Raw genomic sequence first — 24,107 nt, forward strand, 5'->3', positions numbered from 1 at the left:
AGTGCCACCCCACACCCCTCAGAAAGGCAGGGAACTACCTGGAGCCCTGCAGATGGGGGCACACTGCTGCCTTTGGTTAGTCTGTGCCGAGTACTCCCCCCTCAGTGGTGCCCAGGGCAAATGCCCTGGTTTTCCACATCTTAGGTATGCCTGTGACAGTTTATGAAAAAAATGATCATCAAATTTGACCAATTAAAAACAAAACTAGAACAGTTATTTATGAGCAATTGTTTCTAACCTTCTAGACAGAGCTGGCACAACAGGTAGGGCCTCTTGGAGCACAGGTCCAAGAGCCCATGTGGGATGCCTAAGGATCTGGCCTTGGGTCTAGGGTTAAGGCTTTAGAACTAGAAAACAGATAATTCTGCAGTGACCCTATATTTTCTGGTTCTGATGTCCGTACAGTCACTTCCTTCTCTCCTCTTCCAGCCAACAGGACCTTCTCCCAAGTTCTCCTGAGAGAAAGCCAGCAGAAGCAAAAGAATTCTTCCAATGTGGTGCAGGACTACAGGGGAATATTTGGGGGGCAGCTTCTGTGTTGGGCAGATTTATCATGAGCAGAAGTTGCAATTTTTCTACTACCCAACCTTTAGAAGATTTGGGGTGGCATCCAAAATTGTTACTTCTGCTGCTGGTGGCAGTTGACGAAGATAATGTGGGCGGTCATCTGCAGTGTTTGTAACTGGATTATGAGTTTCATTTACCATTGACTTGTTTGTGCTCATTTATTTAACTTGTTTAAATAAAGCTATTGTAGGTAAACCTTCTAATTGACGTGTGCCTTTGAAAAACATCTTGCTTCAAGGACCAGGCTGATTCTGTTTCCTGATGCCTGCTCTCCTTTAAGAGGAATTTTATTTTCTCTGTTCACTGCTAAGTAAATATATAATGTTTTTTTTTTCCTTGTTAGCCTATAGAAGTGATTCTAATGAAAATATATTTTACACAGTGCCTCTAGCTTTTAACTAAATCACATTTTTATGTTGTATATCTTTCTCAGAGTGCTTTCCTTGGAAGTTAATATAATTATCACAGTATTATACAAGGTGCATCAGATATACTGAGGCAGACATGACAAGGCTAAGATAATAAGCAAAATTATTGATATCAAGGAAAGATTTAAGGACCAGCCTTAATATTGAGTTAGATTGATGGTCTTTCTAGTTCAGTATGTCTACTCTTTTATACATTCATGACAATCCAGTAATAAATCTTTTTCCCTGCGGTATCACTGCAGATTACAAGTGGAAGAATCACATATCCTCCTCTGAATTTCCTGCTAATAGAAAATGTGCATGCCAGGAAGAAGTGAAGCTAAGACCTTCAGTCTGAAGCTATTTTTCTGTGTTCAGGGAAGTGTCAGGAGAGGGGGAGAAGGCAAAAAAAAAAAAAAAGCAGCCCTTCTTTAAAGCCTTTGAAGTGGGATAGTACAGAAAGGGTTCATCGCTTGATTGTGCCCAAATTGGCTAACAGTAGTATTGTCCGGTGCAGTTGCTTTCAGTTGTCTTGCACAGGCCAGTCCATGAGGCCAACTAAACCAGTCACCTCAGACAGCAGATTGGGGGGGGGGGGGTCCTGTTCACCTACTTGCCTTCACTGCTCTTCCTCCTTGTTCTTCTCAGTGGATTGGAAAAGGAAATGGGGGCAGAGAGGAAGAGGAAATGTGTAGGGGAGGAGAATGCTGGGCTAGAGCACTGGAGAGTGAGAGGAGTAGAGGCTGGTTTGTCAGTGGGCGTCAGGTACAGCATTTGGCAGGCTGCCCAAGGTGTCAGGAGGTCTTGGACCAACCCAGACTGAGGTCTTTCCCAGACTTCTTCATGATAGCCTTTAACTGAAGGTGACAGGGATTGACTCTAGGAAGTTACATGTTCAATGGACGCCTTGTACCCTTGAGTTGCTGCCGAGTAATGCCGGTATGGGAAAAAGAAATGGAGTCTGAGGGTCATCTGAGCTGTTAGGCCAAAATGCCTTTTTTGGTGTGTGTGTATGTCAAGGAATCTAGATATGAGTTTACTGTATGTAATGAAAGGTGGACTTGATATCTCCAGAATGTAAGCATACAAGGTATGCATAGCCATTTGTTTGTGTACCTAACGACTTTTGCACATACAGAAGGCCATACGTGTCCTGTAAGATCCAGGATCAGCCATGTTTATTTATTTTAATTTTGCCTGCTTGCCCAAATTGGGGTTCTGAGTCTTTATCCTGCTGAAAAGCTATTCCAGAATTCATCATTTGGACAAAAACCCTTCATTCTCTATTTTCCTTAGGGGCCTCTGAGTTACTGTTCCAGACAATAAATGGTCACCAAGAATAGATTGTAATAAATGTTACTGAATAATATGAGGAAATTAAATTACACTAAATTCAGAAAAAGGCATCCAAGTCTGCAATGCCTTACAATGATAGCAAACTAATATAAATTCAAATAAAGTAATAATACACGATTCAGAGGGGTGTGTTATGTCATATCAGAGCTATGGATCATCAGCATTCAAGATAGGTCTGGCTCCTGCTGCAAAGCAGACAGCCTCACCTGTGACACGGGCAAAATAAGAAATTCTCTCTTTCCTCTGCTCCAAATTAGCTTGTATAACGGCAATTTGATAATTAAAAAATGCAAAAGCCATGAAAGATCTTTAAAACAAAAAAAAATTTCACACTTTACAACCAGATAGGAATAATTCCACATTCACAGACAGTAGTCACTTGCAATGGGCCATTTTAGCCAGGTGCAGACCATCTACTGTGCCTGTGTTTAATCTATGTGCAATGAACACGTGTTTCTTCTAAATGTCAATTGGGTACTACTTGTCTTACATACCTGCATGTGTGTTCTTATGATGTTGATGTTCGGGCTGCATGTTTTCATTTTCTGATATACAAATACTTGAATATGCCCTTGGACGGACAACTCCCATTGGCTAGTTCAGAATAAGGACGTACTTATTTGTTTGTTTAACTGCTTTGTATCACATCTTCTGCCTCCCGCAAAGTGTTCCTGCATATTAAAAGAACACAATAAAATAAGACTCAATATTGGTAAAAAGGCAACATAAAACAAAATCAAAATAGTATAACTCAAAGGAAATAGAACAGCTCGATACGAACTTAGGTCCGAGAGGCAGTGGCGTCACAAGGGTTCGCGTCACCCGATGCGGGAGACCAGCGCGTCACCCCATGGAGTGGGCAGGGCAATACTCCAGGTGGTGGGTGTGGTAATCTACCATCGCCCCACCCCAACTGGTTATTTGGCTATACCTTTTGATAGAATAAAGATATTTCAACGCAGCTTGTTTCATTGCATTTTGCATGAAATTACACATTGATTGATATATAACATGATGGGGTTATTTTTACAAATTGTGATTTTAGTGATTTTGGTCACTAGTGGTGTCATCTCCCCCCAGGGTGTCAACTGACTAACACCTTATTGGAGCAGTTCTCAAACTTTTAGCACTGGGACCCACTTTTTAGACTGACAATCTGTCCAGGAACCATCATAAATTAAAATTAAAATAAGTTATTATAAATAATTAAATTAAAAATTAAAATAATTAATTAAATTAAATTAATTTAATTAATTTAAATAAAATAAGTAATTATAAATAATTAAAATAAGTAATTATAAATTATAAATTAAAATAAGTAAATTATAAATTAAAATTAAATTATAAATTATAAATTAAAATAAGTAATTATAAATAATTTAAATAAAAGTAAAACAAATTAAATAAAGTATAATAATAATGGGAAGCCAGCCCTGTTGCACCAAGTGAATTTTCTCTGTAACCTACCTGCAATAACACCCCTCCCCTAAAAAGAATCAGTAAGATTTTCACCCCTACCCAGTACCCAGTTCAATTTAAGTTCTTATATTTCAAGTACATCACTATCAGGACCCATCTGGCTTTACAAGTCTGAGAGCCCAATCCTATGCCTGTCTACTCAGAAGTAAGTCCCATTATAGTCAGTGGGGCTTACTCCCAGGAAAGTGTGGATAGGATTGCAACCTAAAACAGAAAAAATTCACCTTACCCTGTCAAGCCTCTGTTTCATTTGGGGGGGGGGGCTGCCTTCTGGAGCATTTGTTGAACTCCATTTGCATCAGATCAGGACCATTCTGGTGGCCTCACGTTTCCCTTTCCCTGACCTGCCCAGGAGCCAAGGCACATTTGCTTACTCGAGAGTAAATGCAACTATGTGGCCTAGTTTCACTTTCCATAGGGCTCAATACATTTGCCAGCTTGGAGGAAGGGACCTCCTTCTCTGGTGTTTTTTGGGGGCTACATTCATTGGATCAGGACCATTCTGGTGTTGTTGGATTCCTCTCAGCCTGCCCTTTCCGATGGACTAAGGCAAGTTCGCCTATGTGCGAGTAATCGCGCGATACGGCTTGGTTTCACTTTCCATAGGGCTCCATGCATTTTTTGTTCTCTGGTTTTTTGGCCATAACTTTTGATAGAAAGGAGATATTTCACTCAGGTGTTTTGCATTGCATTCGACGCCACTGCCCAGAGGCTAAATGGTATAGCTGCTGTCAGAACAGTGAAAGTGATGGAACCAGCCTTACATCCAAAGGCCAGGAGTTCCATAACATGGGTGCCATTCCAGAGAAGGCTCTCTCAAGCATCACTGGCAGGTGCACTGTGCCAAAGAAAGGACATATAAGAAGACTATTTTTCCACTTATTTGCTATCCACTGATTTATTTCATCCACTGGGGTTTCTGGAATGGACCTCCAGTGGATAACGAGGTATGACCTGTATCTTCTTTCTACTCTCAGGGTGTACCTCTGGTACTCTCTCTCCCATCTTGTGCCTTCCTTCTCTGCAGGAAGGGATTGCAGTAAGATTGCTGTTCTTTAAGCAAACTTAACAAGTTATTGTCTTCCTCCCTGTACTTTGCAAAGCACCTAGTTTGGGGATGAGGAAGGCTGATGTGTCAGGAGTGCAGGTGACATTCCACACCTTGAGTATATCATCTGCTTTTGGGTCAGGACCTTGGCAACTCTTCCAAGTCCCCATCATCATTAGGGCTGTCCCTGATGAATGTTTTCTACATTCAGCATACCATATGTCAGGCCTTTGGCACCCCAGGCCCTGAATTGTTATAAGCCAGGATGTGGCAGGAGGGGCCTTGATGTCCAGGCCTGGTATAAAATGTACTTAAAGGAACAGCAGCACTGTATGCTGATTAGTAATCAGCTGCACCTGTAACAGGTGGGAGTCACGGAACTTGGGAAGAGATGTGTGCAGAGTCACGTAGGCTATGGTGGAGTGGTGCAATGCACCACTGGACAGCCAATCAGAGTGGGTCACAAGACTGTCTTGTGACTATGAGGTCGCCCTACTCTGATTGTCTGGCCCCGGTATATATGGGGCAAGCACAGACACCAAGATGTGGGTTGTTGTGGTGGAGTTTCTGTGTGCTGGTTTGGACTGCCTTCTCGTAACTGGGACCTGCTGTATCCCTGACTTCTGGACCATATGACTGACTATTCTTCTGTCTGCTCCTTTTGCCAGTACATGCTTCTGCAACAAACAAGCCTGTGTCTGCTCCTTTGGCTCTGTTTGGGATCGCCTGCTTCTTGTGCTGTCTTCCTACACTCCTGTGCCACTTTGCTATCGGGAAAGCAAGGACTATCCTTCCCTGCTGCCCTGACAGGTTATGGGCCCAGTGCCAGAGAGTGTGGGAGTGCTGCAGCTGTGAAGCCTTGGTGTCCGGAGAAGCTGTGTTGTGTCCTGCTGTGTGTTCGTGAGGAGCAAAGAGCTGTGTGTGCTGTTCCAGCTCAAGTGCGTGTTGGCATGGAGTCCGTGATGTCTCTCGTTCCCCGGCTGAACTCCGAGAACTATCTTATCTGGAGTCAGAAGGTCAGCATGCTGCTAAAACGTGCCATTCTGCTATCGGGGAAAGCAGGGGCTATCCTTCCCTGCTGACCTGACACCATGAATATTTTTTTAAAATCTTTTCTAATTCAGCACTAAATTATAAAATTTGCCACCAAGACTGAAGATTTCAGAGAGACCTGCAATAACCTAAATAAATCTGTTGAGCCTGATAGTGACTATTCTATATAATGCTCTATGTAGCATATAATTACATTAGATTACTCTCGCATCCTCTCATCTACCCACCCACCTGGGTTTTTGTTCTAGGAAATTCTGACAGACACTAATAACACCCCTAATAAGTGTTGCACTCTTAGCAACTTTTCTACATTGGATTTCATTTTGGGAGATGTTTGTTATTTCATCTCTCTCTCTCTCTCTCTCTCTCTCTCTCTCTCATTCCTCTAGCAGCACACCAAGTGGCAGTCTTTTGCGCTCAGCACATCCATTTTTTCCCCCTGCAGTTATTGTTTCTGATGATATTTTTCCACTGGCCCGATGACGGCTTCCTAGACCTGGCAAGTTATGCTATGTGTGCGGCGGTGCTGTGTCGGCTGCTGATGTCTGTCACTTCTGTCAATATTGGAGTGGCAGCAATATTGACCCTGGATGAAGCGGAATATTGCCGCTTTCAAGACAGCAGAGTGAATTCTACCCACATGACAATCCTAGGAGTGGCTGAAAACGTGAAGGACGGGGAAGTCCCACTGTGACAAACTGCACTTCAGAAATGCCTTCCATGTTTTCATGCCTTCCAAAGCCGAGCCTGCTTTCCAAATCTGATGGTGGCAGTTTGGAAATTAAATGAGCCACCGCTATTGATTTACCAGACTGCACACATGGAACACATGGAATGAGTATCATGTGACCCACCCTTCCCTTCTACATGTGGTATGTGTGTGTATATACCTATGTGTTCACATGTGTGCAGACATTCTTCTTAACCACTGTAACTCAATCAGACTCTTCTAGCTGTTCAGCTGTGGAAAACACTATCAGAATTTTCCAGCTTATTTTGAAAGCCATGAGAGTTAGAAATGTGTTCTAGATACAAATAGAAAGTTAAGGTGTTTATATTTGTATAGCAGGCACTCTTCATATAATGTTGATGACTTAGCATTTCACATTGGAGTATATCCTATCATTCCATAGGACCATCTTGTTAGGAGCCTGAGGAAAAGCTGCACATTGCCCCCCCATAGCATCCACTCTGAGGTCTCCACCACCACCAGATGGTGGTTTATAAAATTCATTTCTAATTTGTACTGAGGATTCAGGGATCAGCTTGATCATGTGGACCCTTTGCATGGCCTTCAGTGCCCAACCTGGCCAAGACCTGACACCACACCTGATGTTCTCATATGCATATATATTTTGGGGTGGGCAGGCCGTTCCAGGGAAAAGAGGGGTTGTTCCCCTTTCTGGCCCTTTTCCCAATCTGAGGGCTTCTGGTGGGCTTGGTGGTGACCCTGCTGTTCTGAAGCAGCTGCTGTTGAGTGCTGGGTGAGAAAGAGTAAGGATTCTGTTGGAGAAACACCAGCCTTGCTGCCCAACCGTTTCCCTGTCTGAGCTGACTAGGCTGGTCTTAGGATTGGCACTGGAGTTTCCTGGTGCTGGGGGACCTTAATGTCTTTGGGAAGGCCCCTGGGATGGGTGAGATTCCGGACTTTATGGTTGCCATAACAACCATGGGCCTGCCTCAATTAATAACTACCCTGATGCACAAATCAGGGCATATTTTATAATTGGTGGGTGTATAGATTGTGATCGCCTCCATCCTCAGATTAACATCATTCCTTTGTCATAGACATTTCCTGATCAGTTTAGGCTGGTGACAGCCCTTTACTTACACAGAACCATGGGGACCGATTATAAGGCACACCCTCAGCCCCTGATGAATCCAGAAGCTTTTCTGAAGGATCTGGGGCATTTCCCTGCCACCAAGGCCAGCAGCTCATCCAAGGCCCTAGTCGACCTCTGGAATGAGGATATGGCTAGGGCAGTGTATCATATTGCTCTTGAGTGTCCTGTGCCCTGCTAGCAATCCAAGATGTCTGCTTAGTTAACAGGGAAACTGCAGACAATGAAGTGTTGGCAGTGAAAAAAGTTTTTTCTCTGCCATCATCAAGTCTGCCGGGTGCCACCAGCTGGGCTTTTCTGTGTCTTAAAGAGCCTGCTGGGATCAGCTCCAGGAAAACATTGGTTTGCTGTCATGAGTTTGCTAATCACTTTGTGGATAACATCTCTTGCATCCACTGCAACCAGGACTTTGCATTGGCAGGGTCAGTTGATGTCTCTGGGGCATTTGTTGGTCCTGTTATTTTGGATTCCTTTCAGCCTGTGAATATAGACAGAGTCTCTTGGAGTGTACAGCTGTCAACATGATGTGTCTGGCCATAGACATTAGTACAGTGCTTTCCAAAAATTTTAGCACCAGGACCCACTTTTTAAAATGACAATCTATCACAACCCACTAGATCAGGGGTGTTCAAACATTTTGGCAGGAGGGCCACATCATCTCTCTGACATTGTGTTGGGGGCTAGGAAAAAAAATAATTTACATTTCAAATTTGAATAAATTTATATAAATGAATTTATTAGAGATGGATCTTATATGAATGAATTAAGGTCTTGCAGTAGCTCAAGGCCTATAAAAGTTCTTGCATGAAGCAAAGCCAGCCTTTCCTTCCCTGCCACCGCTGCATCACAGATGTGAAACAGCAAGCCGTGGAGGGAGCCCTCATCCCACAGCTCAGGTGAGAGGTCGAACAGTTGTCCTCGTGCTGAGAGCAGTTGCGTCAGGCCAGCACAGGCTCCAGTCAGTCTCCGGAGGGCCATAGGCTCATTGGAGACTGGGAACTCCCCATGGGCCGAATTGGGAGCCCCTGAAGACCGCAAGTGGCCCTCGGGCCAGGGTTTGGGCACCCTGCATTAGATTTAAAAAAAAAAAGATCTAGAAAGAAATCTTTTTATCAGTAAAGTATTAATAATAATCAGGGTCCTGTGCTTCCAAGGCTGTGTAATTGAAGAGAGAGTGGTAATGAGAGGAAGGGCCTTCTTGTTGGTGGCGGAGGGAAATGAGGAATTCCCTCCCAGGTGAATTATAATCAGGCCTCCCCAGACACTTTCCATCAGTGTTTGAAGACTTTTTTACACCATATGGGTCTTGGTGGTCGGTAGGGTTGGAGAAGAATTTGTTAGGCACTTAGTGAGAGGAGTCTGCTGGATCTTTTACCACCTCTTGTCCTATGGTTTTTAACTCTTTTAACTGCTGTTTTTAGATTTTTATGTATGATAATGTGGTTTTAAGAAGTTATTTTATTGTGTGTGTTTTTATGTTATTTTATTTTGTATGTATGTATTTATTTTGTTGTAAATGACCTTTGGCCCCAGGTTTTGTTACCTGGGGAAGGGTGGTTTATAAATTCACAAATAAATAACTAAATAAATATACCACATGATTACATCAGAGTTTATAGGGTTTTACTTATTTGAAGCTGATTGTGTGCACTAAAACGTTCAGTGTTTTGAAGTGCTATGAACATGAAGTGATGTGTTCAGTCTGCCATAGGCCATTCATGAATGCTAGTCATTCTTTGATGTTGCAGTCTCTCAAGTGATGAACATGTGCTCAATGTTACATGAGTGATTTCTTGCAGCATTTATATCTCATGATAGATCGCTGGCAGGGTCTTCTTTAACGAATAATTTGTATTCGTTTAGCATTTGTATCAATTTAGCATTTCTCTTTCATTTTCAGTGTTCATCTACTTTATATAAGAAAATGTTTCTCAAAGTGGCCTATCAGTGGCCACCATCTGCTTAGCACTGTGCCACTGTGTGCATGCACGGAGTTAGCGCATCCTCCCCCCAGGGCGTGTCACCCCTCCTGGCGCATCACCTGGTGCGGCCCGCACCCGCCTAGCGACACCAGTGTAGGAGTGTAAAGGTCTTTGAGAGTTTAAAAGTTTGAAAACCGCTGATGTAAGATATTCTTGAAGTGAAGTTGAAAATATTCTGCTATTGCTGTTAACAACTCATGTTACTGATAATGTGGTCTTTGTTGTTAATTGGCCATTAACAACTTCTGCTATTACTGATTAACCATAATAGACAATATGTCTGCATTTCTAAGCATCAGGAGGGCTTTGCAAAGACCTAATCTCTGCTCTCAAAACCTTTGAAGGATCAAATCCATGTTTTCAAAGATCAGGGAACTAGTATTAGGCTAGAAAGCTGAAATTTGGCATGGCTCTTACTTATTATGAATCACTACTGAAAACTGCCTAGTGAGACAGATTGTGTTTTATGTAGAAGATGGTAAAACCACCCATGTGGCATTCAGTTGATACGATGATAAACACAGATCAGAAAGTGATTACCTGTTGAATTCCTCAACACATTGAATCCCCCTCAGATGTGATCCCACTTTCTTACTTTAAAGCAGGGGTCTCCAAACTTTTTGGCCAGAGTGCCGCATCAAATATCTGGTGTGAAGTGGAGGGCCGGAAAAAAAATTAAATATAAAATTTAAATAAATAAATTAGAGATGGAACTTGGATGAGTGAATAAATGAATGAATGGGCTCATTCATTCAATCTCTCTGGCCCTCAGAACACCCTCCAGACACAATCAGAGCACAGTTCTGGTCAGGTTCAGCTGAGTGGGCCAGAGGCTTTCAGGGGACAAGAGGTTGGCCGCGGGACAGAAAGAGGCTTGCTGTGGGCCGCATTTGGCCCCCAGGCCGGGGTTTGGAGACCCCTGCTTTAAAGTTTGGTGTATCTGTAATGTTGTTACATAATTTCAAAACTCTGTAACCTCGGTAGGCTTCAAATCAAGGTCCTCAGCCACAATGTCATGGAGGCTACGGTTGATACAGAATGTGTAGAGGATGAAACTGTATTTATTCCAGGCATCCCAATCATTCAGACTATCTTTTCAAATGTAAAAGTTTGCAATTCCAGCTTTGGGTATGCTTCACAATGACTATCAATAAGTCCCAAGGACAATCCTTAAAACAGGCTGGCATCAATGAAAGGCAAGACTGCTTCTCTCATGGGCAGTTTTATGTAGCGTGTTAAAGGGTTAGTAAACCAAATAATGGCGATATTAGTGCCAATTGATAAAGCTGCAAACATAGTGTGCCAGGAAGCACCAGCCACGTAGCTACACAGTTCTTTAAATCATAGATGTTAGACAGTCAACAGAGTAGAAACTAATCACTTTTTTAATCTGTTCAGAGAAAGGGTACCTCAGCTAGTTTCTAATAAAGGATGGAGACAGAGTGTTTCTGCCAGAGACAGAAAACACAGTCCTTCTCAGGCAGACTTGCTTTATGTTTTTTTTGTGTCATCACAGCCTAGTCAGTTTTCTTGTCTAAGCCTGATTACAACTATATTCCCACAAGTAAATTAGGCCAGCCATGGATATTTAGAATTGAAGCTCCCATAATGGCTTCTGAGGAGGCTGATTATCCCCAGTTGAGCCCCAGAATGTCAAGTTATCCCATTTTGTATAGTGAGTCATGAGGTACATTTCAAACAAATATAGTCTTTGTTTTCTATTTTTCCATTCATTGCAATGAAGTACAGGCTTTCTGAAGTACTGCCCTTTTACACTAACATTACATTTTTGAAAAGCAGCGCAGAAACACAGAAAAAAACTCTTTTCACCATAATAATTAGATAATTTAGATTGTGAGCCCTTTTGGGACAGGGAGCCATTTAGTTATTTGACTTTGGGCGCAATCCAAACCTGCTCTGGAGCAGGCAAGCCAGGAGGCTTGCGCTGCATCCAACACAGGTTCGTTGGGTGCAGCGGCTCAGCCGCGAGCAAGGGGAAGCTCTTCCCCTTACCCGTGGGTAAGGGTTGCGCACCCCTATGGGTCTCCTTGGACCTGCACCACCTCTGGAGGTGGCGCAAGTCCGAGGAGAGCGGAGTGGCACAAAGCCACTCCACTCTCCCCGGGGATGGGGGTTGGGATCCAACCACCGGGTCCCAGCCCCGCCCCCACTCCCCACGCGCCTGCCCCCGGGGCCGCCCTCCCCCTGCCCAGAAACACCCCCTCACACCCCCTCCCCACACCCCCTATGCCTACCTTTGCCGCTTGCGTCGGCACAAGAGGCTGCCTCTGTGCATCAGTGCATGTAAATGCACTGACGTGACTCCCAGCCATGGAGGCACAAACGTGCTTTACAACACGTTTGCGACCCTCTGGGACCTCCTATGCCATCATAAGTGCCGGTTAGGATTGCGCCCTTTGGCTGCAATCCTAACCACACTTTCCTGAGACTAAGTCCAATCAAACAAACTAGGACTTACTTCTGAGTAGACCTAGTTAGGATTGTGCCCTTTGTCTGTACACCGCTTTGTGAACTTTTTGTTGAAAAGCATTATATAAATACTGATGATGATGATGATGATGGATGCACATGATACAAGTTAGGGGAATCCGCTTCCTGTGTTCCAGTATAGATCTGCAAGCGTAAGAGCTTTTCTTTGCACCTGCACTTTTCTTGATCTTCTCAGCATTGTATCAAATGGTACAAACAGCATCCCCACTTCAGCCAAGTATGCGGGCAACATCCACTACATACTCTCCTCTCCTAAGGCAGTTGATCGCATCTAATTTCACATCAACTGTGATTGCTTTTTGTGCCTTTTTAGCTTTAGGCTCCCAGTCAAGGCGGATGGACATGGCTGATGGAGAACACCGTTTCACAGCCAAACATGCGAGAGCACATGAGAAGTTTCACCACATCATTTCAAAAAATTTCAAGCGTAAATTAGGTGTTGGTATTAACAAGCATGTTCTTCCAAAAATATGCACATCAAACACGCATAAAATGAGAGATCCCTATTATACTAACTTCTTTTTGAGATAAATCAGCCAACAATACAGAGCAAAGTATATTCTTCAGATATTGTTGCAATAAAATATTTAAAAAATGCATTCCAGCTAGACCACAGCATTGAAAGCAAAGCAAAAATATAGACTTCATTCCATTCTGGTTGCGAACATATGCCTTGTTTCAAACTGATAGTAAATAATATTTTCCTAGAAATTCACTCAATCTGGCCACAGTGGAGCATAACAGCAGCCAACCACATAAACTGGAACAGCTGGAGCTGTTTAGTGGAGCTTACCTTTCATAATATATTCCTTTCAAGCAAAACAGAAAAGGGGAAAAAAAAAATCCTTCTGCTTCAATTTGTTGTTTCCCATTAAGTGCTTTTTTGCCCTGGATTTTTCTTATTGTTTACTTGAGATCTTCTTGGACATAGCTGAGTACAGTATTAGCTCTTTTATTTTGCCTTTGCCTTTGCTTGTGTGACATGATGCTTTTACCCCTTAGTGGAGGTGTGACTGTCTGGCAAGGTAGTGAGAGAACAAGAAGACTGGGCCAGATGATAGTAAATAAAATTGACTGGCAGGAGATTTACAGGAGACAGGAGAAGGTACTTCTTCTGACAATGCATCATTAGTCTAGTGCAACATCTCAGACTGTGGGTTGGGTCCCATTAGGAGGGTTGTGAGTCAATTTCAGGTAGGTCGCGTAGCACCTAACTCAGTCTCAGTCTGTTGGCAACCTTCAGTCTCAAAAGACTATGGTATTGCGCTCTGAAAGGTGGTTCTGGAACAGCGTCTAGTGTGGCTGAAAAGGCCAATTCGGGAGTGACAATCCCTTCCACACTGGGAGCAAGTGCAGTCTGTCCCTGGTCTGTCTCCCTGGCTATGGGCCTTCCTTCTTTGCCTCTTAGCCTCAGACTGTTGGCCAAGTGTCTCTTCAAACTGGGAAAGGCCATGCTGCACAGCCTGCCTCCAAGCGGGCTGCTCAGAGGCCAGGGTTTTCCACTTGTTGAGGTCTACTCCTAAGGCCTTCAGATCCCTCTTGCAGATGTCCTTGTACCGCAGCTGTGGTCTACCTGTAGGGCGCTTTCCTTGCACGAGTTCTCCATAGAGGAGATCCTTTGGGATCTGGCCATCATCCATTCTCACGACATGACCGAGCCAACGCAGGCGTCTCTGTTTCAGCAGTGCATACATGCTAAGGATTCCAGCACGTTCCAGGACTGTGTTGTTCCAGGACTGTGCACCTAACTCAGCTGCCATTGAAAATACAGAGCTGAAAAAACAAGGTATAGAACTGCTGGGCAGGGTGGGCTCCTGGTGGGAGAGAGGCATGGTGCTTTGGCCTGAATAGGTGGGAAGATGCTGGAAAGGGGGAGGGCTATGCGGTTGGAGAAATACCCACCTCTGTGTTTTCAGTATGAGTACACTGTGCACTGGGACCTTTGGCTGATGACAGCGTAGGTTTGAAGCCTAAATTGATGATATCACTTCTGGCCATGACATCACTTCCAGGTTAATGATATCAATTCAGGTGGGTCCAAACCGATTATCATTCTAAAAAGTGGGTTCGGGTGCTAAAAAGTTTGAGAACCAGAGATCTAGTGAATTGTGGAATATACTGACACAAAATGGCTTTAAAAGGGGTGTCTGAGACCAGAGTTACCCAAACCAGGAAGCTGCCTCCTTGGTGGGCACAAGGCCGGGTACAGGCTGGAAGAGGCTGAAAAAGCCTCAGCGGGGCGGTGATTGATTGATTTGTTTGGTTTCTTTTCCCTGTCTTGTTGTTTGATGTGTCCCTGACCAAGCAGCCAGAGCGGGCTGCCGCTCTTGCTCTTAAGGTATGTATATAAAGCATGTTGTGTAACTCAGCTCCACTGTGAATGAGTTTGTTTTTCCACGGCTCTGCTAACAAAGACCATGCCTATCATTTTGATCATGGAGGGCTTTTGAGAATTTGGCTGTGAAGGGGTAATGATGCATATGGCTGTGGACAGAGAGCTTGTGTTTGTAAGCTCATTTATTATAGAGAAGTTGAAATGATTGTGTAAAGAATTTAGTATTTAAGGACATACGTATTTAACATTTAAGTGAATGAACAAAGGTTGCTGATGAGACTGAAAAACCTCCTTGATACACACTTTAAAGCGCACAATTGCCTGTAGGGCACTGATTACCTATTGGGGTGATAGCAGCAGTGTGTTGATGTGCTCTGGGCATATAGTCATAGAGAGATAACTCCCTTCTCTGTGTTAAGGTATGCTTTTGGAATTCAGTCATTCATAGAGTATGGTTAGTATGTTTCTATCTACAGTATATGTGTTTTCTTTGGTGCTTCTTCAGCATGTGCTGTTATTTTGCTGGTAGGTGTTTTGTGACCTGGGCTCACTTAAAATAAGAGCAGTGGAAGTGATTTATTTGCACACAGTGACACTTTATCACTGGCCAAATCTGATTGGCTATATAGTTGTGTGACATTATGTTATTATGTGATGATGCAGCACATGTATCTGGTTAAAAAAAACAAAAAACCCAGACCTACAAGAGACATCTAAAGCTGGATTGGTTTTGAAGGGCTTTTCGTTTCCTTCAAAAGCCACCATGTTATAGCAAAAAATCAAATTTCACCAAAATTTGTCATACTAGAACACAGAGAAGAAGAATGCACAAGCTTCTTAAGAACAGTTTTATTTATGTTTAAGTGTTTATAATGCATTTCAAAGTATCGCTACAAATGATGAGCATTTCTTTTAGAAGTGATGTGCTTCTTCTTTTTTCATAAAAGGAAGTAGCTCCCAGGGACCAACCTTGTCTTTTGTTTCTTATCACTTACTAGATGCGTTTCCAGTATCCTTTGGTGGGAATTTACAAGAGTGCAACCTGAACTGTGGAATCCATCTGTGAATCATTTGAGTTAGGAAGCCTTGGGCATTCGAGTGTTCCATTCTCTCGTTGGCCTGTTTCTTGATTTAGAAAGGAGGCGCGTACAGGGCTGAACTATATACACATCGAAACCTGAACTAGAACACAATGGATATTGAAGCTATTAACAGAACATCGGCATTCAAAAGCTTTCGTCAAAATGAAATGCCTTTCCCCTGCAAATATTTGAAATGTGTGTCAGCTTTTTCCAGTTAAAGTGGAATCTTATATGCTGTAAAAGTCAATATAAACTGAGGGGTAATGGTGAATTTTCATCTACACTGCTAGAAGGCTGTTCAACTCAATTGCAAAATGGGCATAGATTTATTTGATGTATGCCGAGGTTAGGTAACTCTAATCAATTATAAGGAGATTGTGTATTCCATCCTGTGGCAGTCATTGTTACAGTGTTGCTACTTAAGTGAGGCTGTACATCATGAAGTGGTTTTCTGTGTATAGGAGAAGAGGTGAAAGATGTAATCTTTCTCCACCTTCAGTTTGGAATGGTCCTGTCAGCACTTTCCAGTGGCAAATTATGAGCTGGTTGTTTATGCCTGAATGAGGCTCCAGTCAGGCCCTGTTAAGCTATCTATAAACTCTCTTTTTTTCTCCTTTAATTTCAGCAAAACCATTTGAAAGTGGACAGTATCTGGACATCTATGGAATTACAAGAGACCAAGCTGGGGAATATGAATGCAGTGCCGAAAATGATGTTTCCGTCCCAGATGTGAGAAAAGTGAAAATCACAGTAAACTGTAAGTCATGTTTTGTTCGGGGTGTGTGTGTGTGCATATCAAGGCTGCCAAAAAGAATGTTATTAGAGGATACAAAGTTTCTTTTGCACCCCTTCCCAAAGGGGGGAGGGGAAGGATGAAACAAAGCAGGGGGAAGGTGGTGACAGCCAGAAAACTCTTTGGAGCACAAGTCTACTGGGCTTCCTGATGCAGAGCCCAGATCTACCTCCACACACGATGTCAGCAGATACAGTAATCTGGAAAACCAAACACACCTCTAGTTCCTTCTAAAATCTTTTAAATATAGGAAATCACAGAAAATTAGTATCATTGTATTTAGGCTCACAGTAGAGTGGAAAATGTCCTGTGCGTATCAAAACTTACTTCTGCAGCAGCTGCAGACCCGCACCTTTGTCCCTGAGCACTCCTTAATAGTAAGCAGATCTTCAAGCCAAAGAGCTACTATAGCAGTGCACAGATGCTACTTGGATAGAATTGGGTTAGGACTCTTGCTTGCTGAAATCAGAAAATATTACCTTATGATTTAGGTTTATATGGACGGTAATGTCCACTGTCACTAAGTGGTGTGCAGTCCCTATTATCCAAAGCAGTCAGGACCACATAACACTGACTAATAGCCACTTCGTATTCTTTTTATTCAGTAGAAGCAATGTACTGTATTTATAAACTGTGGGAGAAGGCTCTGGGGGCATGTTTTGCTCCTCTGGTAACATTCCTTTAAATCCTCTGATGACATTTCTTAAATTAATGGGAACCATTAAGCTATGGGCAAATGTAAAGAGACTGTAATGAGGGGCCTGCCATCTGCCAAAGACACTGAGTTGTGCAGGAATGAAGCACAGGTTTGAGTGTCAAAGGCCCTCACCAAAGGCCCATACCCAGCCACCTAGGCCAGCTCCTAAACCCTCACTACTGGTGGCTGCCCCATGTGCTATCACGAGATAGAGCAATTCAGTGCGCTACTTGGCCCCAGGTCCCAGCAACCCAGTGTTGTTACTGGCTGACCCTATCTTAATAATAACCCCAAGTATGTATCTATGCTCTTTATACAACTGTGCCCATTACAGTTTGGGAAAGCATAAGAAGATACATTGTACCTCCTCAGGTTTCTGCATATAAGGACCATTCATCGTCTCCTTCAATTTATGTCACCATAATGGATATCTCAATAGTCTCATTCTTCTGTAAATCAGTTTTATAGCCCAGTCCTATCCTTCTCTGCCACAAATGTAGTCATGCCAAAAAGACTTGTGCTGCATCCTGCCGGTGGGAGGGGCAGATCAGGAGACTTGGGAAAGGCCTTACCTCCCGCTAAGACCCTCAACTGCCAGTGGGTGTCCTCAGACCTGCACCAGCTCTTTAGCTGGCACAAGTCCAAGGAGAAAAAAAGGCTGTGCTGGCTACCATTGGAGGGGATAGCATATAGCACGTTGCCTGCACCAGGTGCCACCCTCTCCCGCCCTGACATGCCTTCCACCCTCCCCCAATTCCATGCCAATCAGCCTTTCCTCCTGCCCTCCCCCTTCCCCGAACAGGTTTTGCTATGTCCCTACCTGTTTGAGCTTTCCAGAGCTATAAGGCTGCCCAGAGTGCTGGATAAGATGAAGCCTTTGTTTGATTCAGCAAAGTGATCCTTATCTTGCTTGTTGTAACACCTGGGGGAAAAAGAGAAGGTACTCTCCTTGTTGAACTCACCAGCTCCATATTTACAAAAGAATAGCATACATGTAGCCATTCAGGCTTTCTTCAAGACAGAAGTTTTAGAATTATTTGGAGAAAGCCATTGTTTCGTCGTCATGGTTTCCACTTCTCAAAATGTGTGACTTCAGCACTTCTCTGGTCCCAACGCCTCCTCTTAAATACTGCTGCATTATTTCTTGTTCATCCTTTGTAGGATGGCGCCTTCCATTTTGCTATAGGCTGCTTTAAGCTCCTGGGTCTCTATTAGAAGGTCCAGGCTGTGTGTAAAATGCTTTCAACACTACTCTTTAAAAAAGAAGAGCAATAAATAACAATCCCAAGATGGACATGAAGGATTAAATAAAATAAAAAAAACACACCTTGTACAAATGAAAATGTTCCTTAAAAGAGATTTTCAGGAGTCAGCTTATTTTACATGTTTTTGTCTGTCTCTACCTATTAGCTCAACACCTTGCTTGCTAAGCTAAATGCAGAAATACTGTCAACATCTGTTCCCTGCTACAAGCATTTATTCATTTGGACTCAGAAGAAGAATAACATTCTGCAGCATTTCCAGCTAAAGCTTACTTGCGTTAGGAAAGCATATGCCCCCTGCAGCTATCACTGCTAGGTGTCTCTGATTTGCACTGGACGCTAAATGTAACATTACGCGCAGCTGAAAGTGCTGATTGACTGCAGCCTTCAGTTTTGAGCCAACAAGGAAGAAAGTGAGGAAGCTACTCATAGCTTGGGACTAGCTCAAAGCCAAACCACCCTTAAAATAGCCTACTGTCTTATCAGCTATTTTCTACAGAGCAAAAAATACTTCTGTTCTTTCCTAATTTGACACACACCTATCAACTGTTTGCTTCTGTGTATGGGAATCAGTGTCTATGTCTCTATAGCAGTTCATTGTTTCTGTGTCTCTTGTACTGTGCTTAAGGAAGCAATGCATTTGTCATACTTTAAAAGTGCTTGGGAAGATGTAAACCTTAGGATAGCCATGTCTGTCATTTTGTCAATTCTTGCCTCTTGGGCAGTTGCTTGTCTGCTAGTGTCGCCTCTGAAGAAAGGAGAGATCTACAAACTGGAAAAGGACAGGGGGACTTAGTAGGTGATACTTCAAGATGTAGTAATCTATTTCATGAGCTTGTATTCCATATATGATTGTATTCCATATATGCCAAGGTCAATTTCTACATTGTACAGAATCCAGCGGTAAAGATAGTATGCTTTAATATCCCCTGGATGAAGAAAACTGCATATTAGGGGGCAACAGCTCTCTCTCTCTCTCATATGTTGGTCTTTTTTGTTCAGAATTCTTTTTAACCAATGCGTGAGCACTCTAACATACAATTCACCTGCACGCAACTTGATGTGGTACAGACCAGAAAAACTGCGATATTGCTGAATATATTAATTGACCATAAAGCTACCAGAGGCGCAGATTGTTCCTCCAGTTCTCCATACTTTCCTAAGCAGATAGCTCTTTTTATCAATCCATTCAACACAGCTGTGTGACCCAGAGGCAAATAATAAATTCCCAGCACCCTGCTGGATAAATATGTAATATCTAGAAGCCCATGGCCTATTCTCCTTATTGCTGACTTTATGCCTTGCATCTGACTTTTGTATACAGCCCCACAGTTCTCTGGGGACCACCAGAAAGCTCCTCTCATCCTACCAAAATGAGTTGTTGGTGAAGCCTCTTTTGGATCAAACTGATTTCATCACTGATACCTGAGATGTATCAGTGTATCATCTTGTTTGATGTTGTCAGGCAATCACTTATTTTCAGTTTGCATGACCACAGCATTATCACCCTACAGTATTTTCTGTTCCATCCACCTCTTCAATAAAGTCCATAAAAAGTTGTCAGTAATCCTCCTCTGCGAAGATTCACTCCATATTCAGAGACTGTATACATCTAAATACATGACCCAGAGGTGGGAATGGTTTATAAATTAGAATGCACCTATTTGGAGGCCATTCTTAGAGGCAGACTAGTTGGATCTTTGGTCTGATATAATAAGGCATTCTTATTCTTTTAATTCTTTAACTATGGGCATCCTTACTTACTGATAATGGTAGACATGCTGTTCTCAAAATATCCGGGACAACCCAGACTTCTAGAGTTACTTTTTAATCTTTTGAATCAACTCAAGCAAACCAATCCATGGTTTCAGGCTCTGGTTTGTCAGCCCCAAACAAACTGTGGTTTGTGGATAGACTTGGGTTCAGAGGCCAAACCAAACCATGGCTTAGCCAAATAAACCATGAGTTTGCATTTTGTGAACCCTACCTAAATGCTTCAATAAACATAATTCAAAAATTTCAGATATGTCCATCTCTTGCTAATCCAGAGAGGCCATCTTAATGAAATATATTTTGATGTTGCCCCTCTCCCTACTGAACTAAAAATTTACTTCCTCCAGGAAAATGATCAAATATAGACTGTGCCTTCCATCCAATTTCTATTGTTGCTTCCTTACTCTTATTGGATCTCATACTGTATGGCAGAAGAGTCTCATAACAGCACCGTATATTGTGTGTTCAGGTCTTGGCACTTAAATCACAGTATATTGCTACTCGTATACCTCTGCTTCTCTGACACTGGAGAGTAAACTTTATTGCCTTGCCTGCTAGATGAAAAGAAGATTTTGAGTAAACTGCTGTATTAACAAGGGGAGAGAGACCAGCCAGCAAAAAGATCATAGTCAGTTGGTCCTTTGATGTGGAAATTGTGTATCATTTGCCACTCAGCTGACTTAGGACATATTGAACAGGATTCTGAGTTCACCTACACTGCTGTAAATCCGGAGTAACTGTCCAGAAATCGATAAAGCTACATCAGATTTATGGCAGCATAGCGAAGTGCAATTTGCCCTAATGGCCTTGGTTCTACAATTGTAATTAAAGTAGCTGTAAATATTGATAGATGATAGTTGGGGGTGTATGTGTGAGCCATGATTCAGTGAGGAATCCTCAACCAGGAGCCACTTGTGCAACAGAAACATTGTGATCTCTGTATCATGCAAATCAGTATATGCCAGTATATGAGTTAACTCATTGGGGTGGAGCAACCATTGCACTCAGCAGATGTGAATTTAGCAGAACAGCTGCAGGAAGGAAAGCAGCAGCTCAGAGCCAGAGAAATGACTTGTGGGTGTGTCTGCATGTTAATTGTCAATGAATGCATATGTGTACATGTTTGGAAACAAACTCCTGTAATGCCCCTAATCTACCATGTTGTTTTTGATGTGCGTAATTCTGAAAGTCATATTGCTAAAACATGTTGCGCTGTTGTTGTTTTTTGTTGTTGTTTTTATTCCAGTCTATTCACCAATGCAGCATACTCCTGGTCTCAGTAATGTAAATAGTTTGTATACATAGATGGATTGTAAAAACTGATATGGATCAATATTCATTGCAAATTAAAATGAAAAATTACACAAAGTGTAACCTGAACTGTCTCTGTGGGTAAAGGGTGTGCATTTGACTACAGGTGCAGCCTATTTATCCATGGATTTTTTATCTGCTGATTTGTCTCAACTCGAATGGGGTGGGGGAACCGAAAGTCACACACACCTTTGCCCTGCGCTGGCGTCTTGCTCCATTTGCAGGCAGCCCAAAACACTGCAAAAAGGCTCTGCCTCACAGAGGCAGGGAAATAGCCCTGGAGCCCTGGAAGAGGTTATCCTTGCAAAAGAACAGTAACACTCCTGGAGCCCCTGAGCCAGCAAAGAGGCTGAAGAGGGGAAGGGGGGGGCAAAAATCTCTGTAGCCAGAACACGTGCAGCAAGGTGGAGCTCTCTCTCTCTCTCTCTCTCTCTCTCTCTCTCTCTCTCTCTCTCACACACACACACACAGGGGCAGGTGTGGTAGCAACAGTGGGGATTGCTTTAAAAAACCCAGGGAGTGTTTGCCAAATTCCCCCCCATTGAGATGATGATTGCCTGCACCATCTCAATGGGGGGGGGAATTTGGCAAGCAACCCCCATGGTGCAGGCTATCACTGACACAAGCAAGCCTTTCCACCAAGCAAAGCATGAGATATAGCCTACAATCCTCTCCACACTTTCCTGGGAGTAAGCCCCATTGACTACAATGGGGCTTACTTCTGAGTAGAAACACATAGGGCTGGACTCTTAAAAGCTCAGCGGGACAGCTGGCAATGGGGAGGGCTGAGTACAGAGGGGAGAGGATTGATAACAGCTGCCTTAGTTTCCTTCCATCCGGAAGTGTCATGTTGCAGTGTATTTGCGTAACTCTATGGAATTTAGTACAACACGTTTTTTGTTAATCGCGCCGAGTCACAGAATGGAACTAACGTGGATAAATAGGCTCCACCTGTAATTGCAATTGAGAGCTCCAGGACTGGCTGAGTCAATGAGATATATAAAGAGACATATAAAATTATGCATAGGATGGATGGAGAGGATAAAGAAAGGTCTTTCCCCTCTCAAACTGGATTGACGGAACATCCACTAAATTGACTAGCAGGAGAGTTGGAACAGATAAAGCAAATAATTAATCAGATGTAATTAATCTGATGACACCTGCCTTGGATGTCTTTAAAAGGCGATGGGACAGATTTATGGAGGAAAGTTTTCATCACAGATTACAAGTCATGATGACTGTGTGCAACCTCGGGGTTTTAGAGGCAACTTATCTCTGAATGCTGAATGCAAGGGTGTGGCAACAGGGTGCAGGTATCTTGTTGCCTTATGTGCTCCCTGAGGAATCTGGTGTGGCACTGTGAAATACAGGAAGCTAGACTAGGGGGGCCCATGGCCTGATCTAGCAAGGCTCTTCTTATGAGATGTCCTCCTGACTTGGTGCAGCACCTGTACAGGACGTAATCCAGAAGTGTGATTATTTCACAAGCAGCCTGGAAAGTAGTAAGGGATATGGATGGCATAGGACATCCTGTGTGAGATTCTTCTCCCAACTATGTGCAATTTCAGAATTCTTGGCTGACTAAACCCTGCACATGTTGTTGGCAACCTTCAGTCTCGAGAGACTATGGTATCGCGCTCTGAAAGGTGGTTTTGGAACATAGTCTAGTATGGCTGAAAAGGCCAATTCGGGAGTGACAGCTGTCATCGACATGGAGCTGAGCAGACTGCAGATGGACATCGTCGCCCTTCAAGAGACTAGGCTGCCAGATTCCAGATCTGTCAAGGAGAGAAATTTCTCATTTTTCTGGCAGGGAAAACCACCAAACGAAACCAGGGAACATGGTGTTGGCTTTGCGGTCAGAAATACCCTGCTGAAATCCATCATCCCACCTACTGTGGGAAGTGAAAGAATTTTGTCCCTGCAGCTCCAGTCATCAGCAGGACCTGTCACTCTCATCAGTGCTTATGCACCGACTCTGTCGTCTCCAGCAGAAGCCAAAGACAAATTCTATGATGACCTATCAAGAAGATCCCCGTAAAAGAGCCATTGTTCATCCTCGGCGATTTCAGTGCTAGAGTTGGTGCTGATAACAGTTCGTGGCCCACTTGCTTAGGTCAGTTCAGCATTGGGAAGATGAACGAAAATGGCCAACGCCTGCTAGAGTTTTGCTGTCTTCACGGTCTCTGTGTCAGCAACACATTCTTCAACACGAAGCCCCAACATAGAGTCTCCTGGAGACACCCAAGATCAAAGCACTGGCACCAGCTCAACCTGATTCTCACCAGACGCTCCAGCCTTCCCAGCATCAAGATCACGCGCAGCTATCAGGGTGCTGCTTGCGACACCGACCATTCCCTGGTGTTCAGCAGAGTGAAACTGCAAACAAAGCGACTGTACCACACGAAAAAGGAAGGAAGACCTCGCATTGATACCAGCAAGACCCGGGATCAGAGAAAAGTGGAGGAATTTGCACAAGCGCTTGAGGAATCTCTTCCAGGCCTGGTCGATGCAAACGCATCCAACAGATGGGAACATTTCAAGAATGCCGTTTACAACAACGCCTTGTCCATATTTGGCAAGAAGACCAACAAGACGGCAGACTGGTTT

The 24,107-nt window shown here is 43.3% G+C and overlaps 1 protein-coding gene across 1 annotated transcript in view; it reads left to right on the forward strand.

Annotated features, from left to right (window-relative positions):
- The window catches only part of NEGR1 (neuronal growth regulator 1), a 544,743-nt gene that overhangs the window by 352,769 nt on the left and 167,867 nt on the right, over nt 1-24,107 (forward strand). Inside the window, exon 4 of the mRNA XM_066623896.1 lies at nt 16,287-16,418. Coding sequence (XP_066479993.1) covers nt 16,287-16,418 — 132 coding nt within the window. The remainder of the gene's footprint in view (nt 1-16,286; nt 16,419-24,107) is intronic.

Source organism: Tiliqua scincoides, chromosome 4, assembly GCF_035046505.1.
Source record: "Tiliqua scincoides isolate rTilSci1 chromosome 4, rTilSci1.hap2, whole genome shotgun sequence".
In the NCBI taxonomy this organism is placed as follows: domain Eukaryota; kingdom Metazoa; phylum Chordata; class Lepidosauria; order Squamata; family Scincidae; genus Tiliqua; species Tiliqua scincoides.